This window comes from Notothenia coriiceps, unplaced genomic scaffold, assembly GCF_000735185.1.
Source record: "Notothenia coriiceps isolate Sejong01 unplaced genomic scaffold, NC01 NC01_scaffold00007588, whole genome shotgun sequence".
NCBI lineage: Eukaryota > Metazoa > Chordata > Actinopteri > Perciformes > Nototheniidae > Notothenia > Notothenia coriiceps.
In genome coordinates this window covers 46,910-56,238 of record NW_011340289.1, presented here as the reverse complement: position 1 = coordinate 56,238, position 9,329 = coordinate 46,910, and the positions used below count along the sequence as shown (strand labels likewise).

The window sequence follows — 9,329 nt, the reverse complement described above, 5'->3', positions numbered from 1 at the left end:
CTTAGAGTGGAACATATTCATGTTAGGAGTTAACGTTACTGTAGACATTGGAGGTGAAGCTGTTGTTTGCCTTGTCTTACAGATGAAACTATAATAACAGGAGAACCAAAAGCTCATTTCTGGGAACCTTTGATTTTTCTGCCGGTGATAGTTTGACTTAATCTGCTTACGTGGATTGCCTCATTGCTATTCGGCTGTCAGACTGAGCGGTGAAGCTCGTCATAACAAAGTGTGAGAAGGAAGCATTCTTCCAGGTTGGTGCTGTGGGGAAAAATGTCAAACAAATACTAATAGCCCAGATATATAGAAAGAGGCAAGAGAGCGAGGCTAGTCTGTCTTATAAAAGTGGTGATATGTTGTCCGGATATTGTTGTCAAAAGAACAGTTTAAAAAAGCACTGAGTTTATTTTTATTTTTCCTTTGCTGGGAGGAAGGAATCTTTCAAACACCTGCAAGAAAAAAGATGTTACTTGGACCCAGGGCCTTGTTTGTTTAAATCAAGCATTCTGTTAAGGGCTGAATATGGTTCAGAAAATGTGGACAGGTGCTGTGCTTAGTGGACATGTGAGAGGCAGAGGCATGATGGGACATTACATCAGGGTGTTAACGGTGCGTTCAGGTACGTGTCCTGGTCTTGCTGTTGGTCAGGGATCTGCCTGCCAGTCTCTCCTGCAGTTTATCCGCTCTCTTCCTCTCCAGCTGCAGTGCCGTTCACGTCCTTTCAACTGCATACTTTGCGCAAGCACACACACACACACACACACACACCACACACACACACAACACCACACACACACACCACACACACACACACACACACACACACACACACACACACACACAACACACACACACACACACACACACACACACACACACACACACACACACAGCAGGGTCAGAGATTTACTTTTCTAATTATTAGTTTCCATGCATGGCTGCTCTTCATTAAATCAGCAAAATATACTCTGTTATTCCCTCATCCTCCATCCCCTCCCAATTCAAAATTCCACACCTGCCTACAGGCATTCTGTCTCTCCGTCAGTCCATCACTCTTGCTGTGTGGTGTGTGTGTGTGTGTGTGTGTGGTGTGTGTTGTGTGTGTTGTTGTGTGTTTATGTGTGTCTCTGTGTGTGGTCTGTGGTGTCTCTTGTGTGTGTGTGTGTCTGTGGTGTTCTCGTGTGTGTGTGTGTGTGTGTGTGTGTTTGCTGTGTGTGTGTTGGGTGTGTTGTGTGTGTGTGTTGTGTGAGTGTGTCTCTGTGTGTGTGTGTCTCTGTGTGTGTGTGTGTGTGTGTATCTCTGTGTGGTGTGTGGTGTGTGCTTGTGTGTGTGTGTGTGTGTGTGGTCGTGTGTGTGTGTTGTGTTGTCTCTGTGTGTGTGTGTGGTGTGTGTGTGGTGTGTGGTGTGTGTGTGTGGGTGTGGTGCTGTATCTGTGCTTGTCTCTGTGTGTGTGTGTCTCTGTGTTGTGCTGTCTGTGTGTGTGTGGTGTGTGTTGTCGTGTTGTGTGTGTGTGTCTGTGTCTGTGTCTGTGTGTGTGTGTGTGTGTGTGTCTGTGTTGTGTTTGTGTGTGGTGTGTGTTGTGTGTGTTGTGTGTGAGGTGTGTCTCTGTTGTGTGTGCCGTGTCCTGTGTGTGTGTGTTCTCTGTGTGCTGTGTGTGTGTTTCTGTGTGTCTGTATCTCTGTGTGTGTGTGTGTGTGTGTGTGGTGTGCCTGTGTGTGTCTGTGGTGTGTGTGTGTGTGTGTGTGTGTGTGTGTGTGTGCGTGTGTGTGTGTGTGTGTGGGTGTGTGTCTGCTGTGCCTGGTGTGTGTGTGTGTGTGTGTGTGGTGTGTGTGTGTCTCTGTGTGTGTGTGTGTGATGTGTTGTGGCTGTGTGTGTGTGTGTGTGTGTGTGTGTGTGTATCTGTGTGTCTCTGTTGTGTGTGTCTTGTGTGGTGGTGTGTGTGTGTCTGTGTGTGTGTGTGCTGTGTGTGGTTGTGTGTGTGTGGTGTGTGGTGTGTGTGTGTGTGTGTGTGTGTGTGGTGTGTGTGTGTGTGTCTGGTGTTGTGTGTCTGTGTGTGTGTGTGTGGTGTCGTGTGTGTGTGATGTGGTGTCTGTGTGTGTGTGTGTGTGTGTGTCTCTGTGTGTGCTGTGTGTGTCTCTGTGGTGTGTCTGTGTGGTCTGTGTGGTGGTGTGTGTGTGTGTGTGTGTCTGCTGTGTGTGTGTGTGTGTGTGTCTGTGTGTTGCTGTGTCGTGTGTGTTGTGGTGTGTCTGTGTGTTGTGTGTGTGTGGTGTGTGTGTGTTGTCTTTGTTGTGTCTGGTGTCTGTGTGTGGTGTGTGTGTGTGTGTGGTGGTGGTGTGTGTGTGTGTGTGTGGTGTGTGTGTGTGTCTGTGTGTGTGTCTGTGTCTGGTTGTGTGTGTTGTGTGGTGTGTGTGTGTGTGTGTGTGTGTGTGTGTGTGGGTGTGTGTGTGTGTTGTTGTCTGTGTGGTGTGGTTGGTGTGGTGTGGAAACGATCAGTCAATAGACATGTTACTCACGCGCTGCACTTCCCTTCTTCTTCTAAAATCCTCTGCCCGGTTCCACAGTGTCCTTATCTCCTGCAGAGGAACAACAACAGATCGATGGAGGTTAGGAGAACAAAGAATAAAACATGAATACCACCACACTTAAATATATACAGTATATAGTTTTCATAAATGCTGATGGCAGATAAGTTATTCCTTTGTTATTAGCACCGTGCACTTTTTCAGATTGTTAAGTTATAGTATAAGTTTGATTTATTATAGCAACCAATTGAAGAAGATGCAACAAGAGCAGGCAAAGCAGCAAACTACACAAAAGGTAGGTAGCAGCAACTTGCTAGCTGATTTTTAAATGTGTCAAAAGACGGAGGGAGATTTGAGAAGGTCAGGGGTATTCTTCAAAATCTGATCAGACTTCAGAACCCTTATCTTATTTAATATTTGAATGTTTCATCTTTCCTACTTTCCTAAATGTAACTGCGACACAATCATTGTCTCTTGGGGTTGAATAAAAGTCTATCTTTTCTAGAACCTGCTGGTGAAAGGGGCTGCAGAGTCCAGACATCCAGAGCTCTAAAATGTATCATAATAGGAAGTACATTGTGAATTATGATGGTGGAGCTGGTGAAGATCTGCGTCACATGAGACATTTGAGAGGACAGCAGTGTTTGTGTAAGCGGAGTGCAGACGATAGTGTTTGTGGCTGATAAATAAAGTGAAATGTTGCTTGAAAATAGCATTTGATTACATGTTTGAGAAAAAGGAGCTGGGAAACCGGATCATTCTCTGCACCGATACCCTACGCCTTACATCAGGGGATTAAAACAAATGCATCTCTAGGTAAAACAATCCCTTTAATGTTCCTTTAAGTTAAAGGTCACCTATCATGCTATTTTTAGGCAATAAGCATAGGTCTCAATCTATAAGAATAGTATAAAAAAACCATGTCTATTGAAGTGTTTTGCTCAACGAATACCAAACAGATCACCCATCTAAGCCATGCTTCAGCTATCTTCTCTATTTCACTTCCTGGTTTCTAAAGTGCTGATTGTGGTATAAAGCTTTTAAATAAAACAGGAGGGGGCTGAGCTCATGGGGGACCCGGCAGCTACTGTCTAAACTAAATACTGCCGTGATGAAACGCCATATCATGGATTATCAAGGATTCTCTCTGAAACAGTATGGAGCTCAAAGGCTTTCTCTCTTGCCGGTTATACCACAAGGTGAGTTCCTTTTTACTTCCTGCTTCTTCACACACATGCTCTCCAGTACAGGTTAGCTCTGAGTGTTAGCGATGCTAATGTAAACACCGACCATATTACGTCCAAAACAGTCGGGCATTGTTTCTGATAGCAACTTTCTGATAGGGCCGTGGGTCCACATTTCAGATATTACGTCATATCGGACGCAAATCTGGATCAGCTCCGTTGTTCCCCCGTTTTTAGAGATTTGGGTACGGAGGAAAAGAGAGAGGGTTTTATTTTCTGACGCTGCGTGAGTTCCCTGACACACCGGGGACACATGTTTATGTATGAAAGACATCAAAAAGTGCATTTTGCATGATAGGTCCCCTTTAAGTATATTGTATCTTACCTATTTAACACTAACATTTGTACTTGATTAATCAATGTTTTTCTCATTTATGTTTAGTGTTTCTTTTTGTTTTGTTCTGTTATAACGCCTTGTGAGGAATGCTTTGGCCATACTATGTTTAAAATGTGGTCATGCCAATAAAGCCCCTTTGTATTGTATTGCATTTGGTTAGTGTTAGTTTGTTTTTAGCTTCTAATGTTTCTCTCCAGTTCTAGATTTGTTCGTTATGTATATTTTGAGTACCCATCACACATACTATCTCCAGATGGTCTTTTTGTTTTCACCTGTTTGTGAATAAAATAAACTGAATTACTATCTCCACATTCTCATATCCATCCCACTGATGTTGAAGTTTCTCTTGTTACCTGTTTGAGTTTCTCCATGGCGGCGTTGTGCTCCTCCTTCTGTTTCTCCACCTCCTGCAGCTGCTGCTTCAACCCCTCCATCTCCGTCTGCTTCTCCTGCAGGACACACAGACACGGAGACACATGAGGACATTTCTCTATCTTCATACTGGAAAAAACACAACACAAGGAACTCTGAATCTTAAACAGAATCACATTGTTCCCTCTGTTTCAGAATACAACACAAAATCCTGTATATCAACGTGACTGCAGTGACAGATTTGACTTTAAACAGTGGGAGGTGACCCCACGACTCATAAGAAATGTACAAATGTGTATAGAAATATATTTAATTCAATGCTAAATTAAATGATTTTTACAATAATACTTTTAATTTTTAATAATTTTTTGAAATGAATTCTACCCTGTATATGTACTGTATTGTATTTGACTACTTGAAAATAACTATAAATAAATGTATTACCACACAAATTACATAAATAATCATGGTAATAATAGTAGTATCATTTTAAATATTGACTTTATCTATGTTGTTTGGATGGATATGGATTAAAAAGGGTGTCAGTAAGACTATGTGAAATTATTTTATTTGGGAAATTATGATTGGTAATAAACCCATTAGGGATGCTCCGATCGATCGGCCGCCGATACTCTCTGCCGATCGCGAGAGCCGATCACATGACGTAAAATACATGAGACTTTTCTCTGTGCGCGGCAAAACAAGCTCGCCAAAATGGCTTCACCGGTTTGGCAGTATTTCAAGGTGTCCGAAAAAGACAGTAAAATATCGGTATGCAACGTGTGTGGAGCAGAAATCCTGCAGCTCCGCCCGCTGTGACGGACCGGTGAGCGGAGCAACACACACTAAGAGTTAGACCTAACACACTTAGCTATTTGATCTACCTCTGGAACAAAACTAGTTATACATATATTTATTCTTCACTGTCGGGTCACTCGTTACTGGATCAGTGAGCTGCATGAGATACTGACAGGCTGTCTGTCAGGAGAGAGAGAGAGAGAGAGAGAGAGAGAGAGAGAGAGAGGGAGAAGGGGAGAGAGAGCGCTTCCGCTCATGTCTCCCGTGTTATTCTCCAAAGTGAATGGAAACTTGAATAATGAACTTCAATTGAATGTAATAATTATGTTGGTTGTTGTTTGTGGAAGCTCCAGTGAATGAGCTCCATTAACTGAGTTTTAAACATCACTTTAAATGGAAGATCCCCATAGGCCCCGCCCACTCGANCGGCATATCACATCATAATGTATCATATATCTCCTTATCTGAGTCAGCCGAGCCGTATCTGGCCGTGCAACACTCAGTGTCACATACTGTATGCAGAAGTATTATTTTAAGCAACACATTAAGTTGACGAAACACTCGAGGCAAATGTAATTTAAAGTCAGATGGTGTCTTAGACGGGGCAGTGATATCATAAACCTGTTAATGTACGCATTCAAACACTTTTTCTTTTACCAGCTGTATTCACCTTGCAGGTGCAGCTATATGGCTTTTAACCTGGATAAAGTGTTTAAGTCATGGATGTTTAAAGTTTAACTTCTTCATATGTCTAATATTATAGTTCACTTTTCATTCAGGAAGTATGACGCTGCGCTGTCAGTACGCTTCTCCATGTTTGTGATTGGTCGAATGCTCCAAATACCACCCCTTTCATGTGAACGACCTAACTAGATAGGACACGGCTGGTTTGAGCGATCCACTTGATAACCCGCGTCGTAGTACCGTTTAGCCAGAGCGCGTATGTTTTGGATTAGGCAAACCGGCTAACTCAAACATATCCAGGTTAGGTTGAACCAGCTTCGTGGTACAGGCCTCTGCTCCATCGAAATCAGTCGCATTGACCCGAAGACACATTTTGAGTTGTATACGCTGTTGGAAAGAGGAGATTCCTAGCTTTCTAATGATATCAGGATTGTTGTTGTACTCCAAATATTAAGCAAAATATGTCACATTATATAATGACTGTCACCGAGTCATCGTTTTGAGAAGAGATTCCCCCCCGCCCGTGTTACTATCCAAAGATAATGTACTTCATTTGAATGTAATAATTATGTTGGTTGTTGTTTGTGGAAGCTCCAGTGAATGAGCTCCATTAACTGAGTTTTAAACATCACTTTAAATGGAAGATCCCCATAGGCCCCGCCCACTCGATCGGATCGGCGATCAGTATCGGCCGATACTGATTCCGTCTATCGGCCCCAAAATTGGCGATCGGAGCGTCCCTAGTAGAAACTGTGCAGAGTAGTCTATATGCAGTAATTGGAATATTGAGATATGTGAGTTGCAAACAGATGAATGTTAGGCTATGTATGTTCTTTCAAAAGTTCAGGTGTTTAACAGTCTTATGGCCTATGTAAAGCACTTTGGCTAAATGGCTCTAACACTTTGTATTTAAAACGCATAGGGCCTTGTTGATGATGCTAACCTCAATTTATTTTGTGTGTGTTTCCTTTCGCAGGTTAGTTTTGGACCGTAGAAGACAGAGAAGATGAGACCCGAAATGTGAACAGGACTGGCAATCCGTGACGGAGAACAACGTAAAAAAGGGAATGTACAATTTTCTCAACGGGAATCAGCATTATTTACACTTAAAGACAATGGAGAAAAGATTTTGTTGCCCTTTACTTTAAACGCAGAAAAAACAACAGACGTGCAACATAGAGGAACGGAGAACAAGAAAACAAAAAAACGACAAAGCGGAATAAAAAACGAGACGTCGAGACCGATGTAGGAACTAAAGGAACTTTTCCGTAGAGAACAAAAGAAACAAACTTCCTCTCTAGGCTTTACTTTGATTTTCCTCTGACACCCTCAAAGTCTAAAAGTCTTTTATAATCATCTGTATCATCATTTATCTGTTTGTTTTTTGTTCAATTGTTGCCTTAAAGAGGCGTATTGGGAGCAAGGAAAGGAGAGCATTTAGTTTCCTCTCACAAGTAGTATCTTATGTTACGATATTAGGATATATTTTAGTCCTCATTTATTATTTTTGTATTCTCATCAGTATTTACTCATGAAATGAAATGGATGTATCTCACTTTATATTCATGACTTGGATTAATTTCTTTTTTTACTTTCCATTCATTCCTGGAGAGGGAGGAGTGATGTTGTCGGGAATGTCAGGGTCGAGTTTTGCCACAAAGACATTATTGCCTTGGAGAACGGACATCTGTTGCCTTTCAAAAGTCACGTGAATGAATGAGAAATTAGTGTGTGTGAGAGCGTGAGTGTGTGTGTGAAAGAAACCGAAAAAAATGCCAATATCTTGGGTCTTTGATTCCATTTTTGGTCCTTTTTGAAAAGTGTTCTTATTTTTCATCACTTGGGGTTTTTACGGTACAGATAGTATTCATGGAGAATCCGATGGAACAATCTTATTTTTCAAAATACACAAAAAGGAGGACAGAGCCTTTCAAGAGGAGATGATAACACTATGGACTAATTGTGTCCGCCATCTTTAAAAAGGAGAAAGATCAACAGGACATGGAAGAGTTTTCATCGCGTGTGTACTGGTTGCACGTAGGAAGTCATGAAAACATTTTTGGAACTGGAAACTTCGGAGACGTTGTCATATATGGACGCTGGGACCGATCAATGGGGAGTAAGCCTTACCAAGTACTTATGAATGGTTTAATTCATAGTGAAATCGCAGCGATATTTGATCGGGAGATGCAAAATCCATTCAAAAGAAGCATTGCCATAAAATTTAAAAAAGTGCGTCGTACATGGTGTTGTGTCTTTATCATTTTTTATTGTTATTCTTGTAAAAAAAAAAAAAAAAAAGCTGGAAGAAGACAGTTATCAAAACCATGCTGTATTAGAAACCTGTCAATATGTATATGAATTATGAATACACTTAAAAAATGCTTCAAGTACACTCTCTTCTTATTTCAGAAACCTATTTTTGTCACTTTTGTTGCACATAAAAAAAACACCTGTTTCAGTTTCTTAAGACATTTCTGCCCCAATTTCTTTCCCATTTTCACCAAACTCTGCCTCATGTTTTCTTTTGCATTCCTATTCTCAATTGTTTTCTCTATGGCAGGTAAGTAGCTATCTCCGTCTCTATTTATGTTTCCTTCCCTTGTTTCTTCTGTCTGTGTTTCAGGGGAGTGGATAACCCCATCCTGACTCTTCAGTTCTGTCTTTAGAAGACATGAAGTTATGAATGCTCATTTTCTGAGTCTAGAAACTTCTCCCTGGGCAATTCTGTGCGTCTGTCAATCTTGTGTCTGGAAAAAGTCAGAGAAAGCCTAAAGAAACTAGGGCAGCTTCAGGGTAAAAATAGACCATTTTATTCCAAATTCCCTAAGGTTAAAAGTTCAAATAGGTGTTGAAATGCAGATGCAATTTTCCAACTTTTGTAGTGGCAATTATGTTAATGTGTGCATTTACTTACGTTTTGTTATGGTACAAATGTAGATCCTTTAGATATATTATGGACCGATATTGTTTTCATACAGTAGGAGAGGTACTTCTGCAACGATGCTACATGGTAAGTGGAAAGAAGCTTTATATATGTTCATATGATAATCGTTTTTGGGTTTATTTGATTTACTATTTAAATGTAAGCAACTAACTTACTAAGGTAACTAACTTAAGTTAATCGATTGGCCAAATGGTCAAAATAGATCGTTACAAGTAATGGATCAAGAATACAAATAGCCTACTAGCTTTTGATGGATAGATTGTTAGCCAACAACGTTAGCTAAAAGTAATTAAAAAAAATAGCTGAAATTAATGAATAAACTGCTGAAATCACTATCTTAAAGTAATACACACACAGTAAGCCATTATTCATGAAAATACAGTTGATATAGAAAGCTAAAAGTAATTGACATGTAAAAAAGTTGC

General features: G+C 40.9%; 1 protein-coding gene across 2 annotated transcripts in view; it reads left to right on the top strand.

Moving 5' to 3' along the window:
- Positions 1-8,350, top strand: part of tcf20 (transcription factor 20) — a 25,280-nt gene extending 16,930 nt beyond the window's left edge. For both annotated transcript variants that reach the window (XM_010769677.1, XM_010769676.1), the window contains exon 5: positions 6,934-8,350. Coding sequence is in view for 1 of the 2 variants with exons in the window: in XM_010769676.1 (XP_010767978.1) it covers positions 6,934-6,938 (5 nt within the window). In the remaining variant the exon portion in view is untranslated. The remainder of the gene's footprint in view (positions 1-6,933) is intronic.
- The last annotated feature ends 979 nt before the right edge of the window (positions 8,351-9,329 follow it).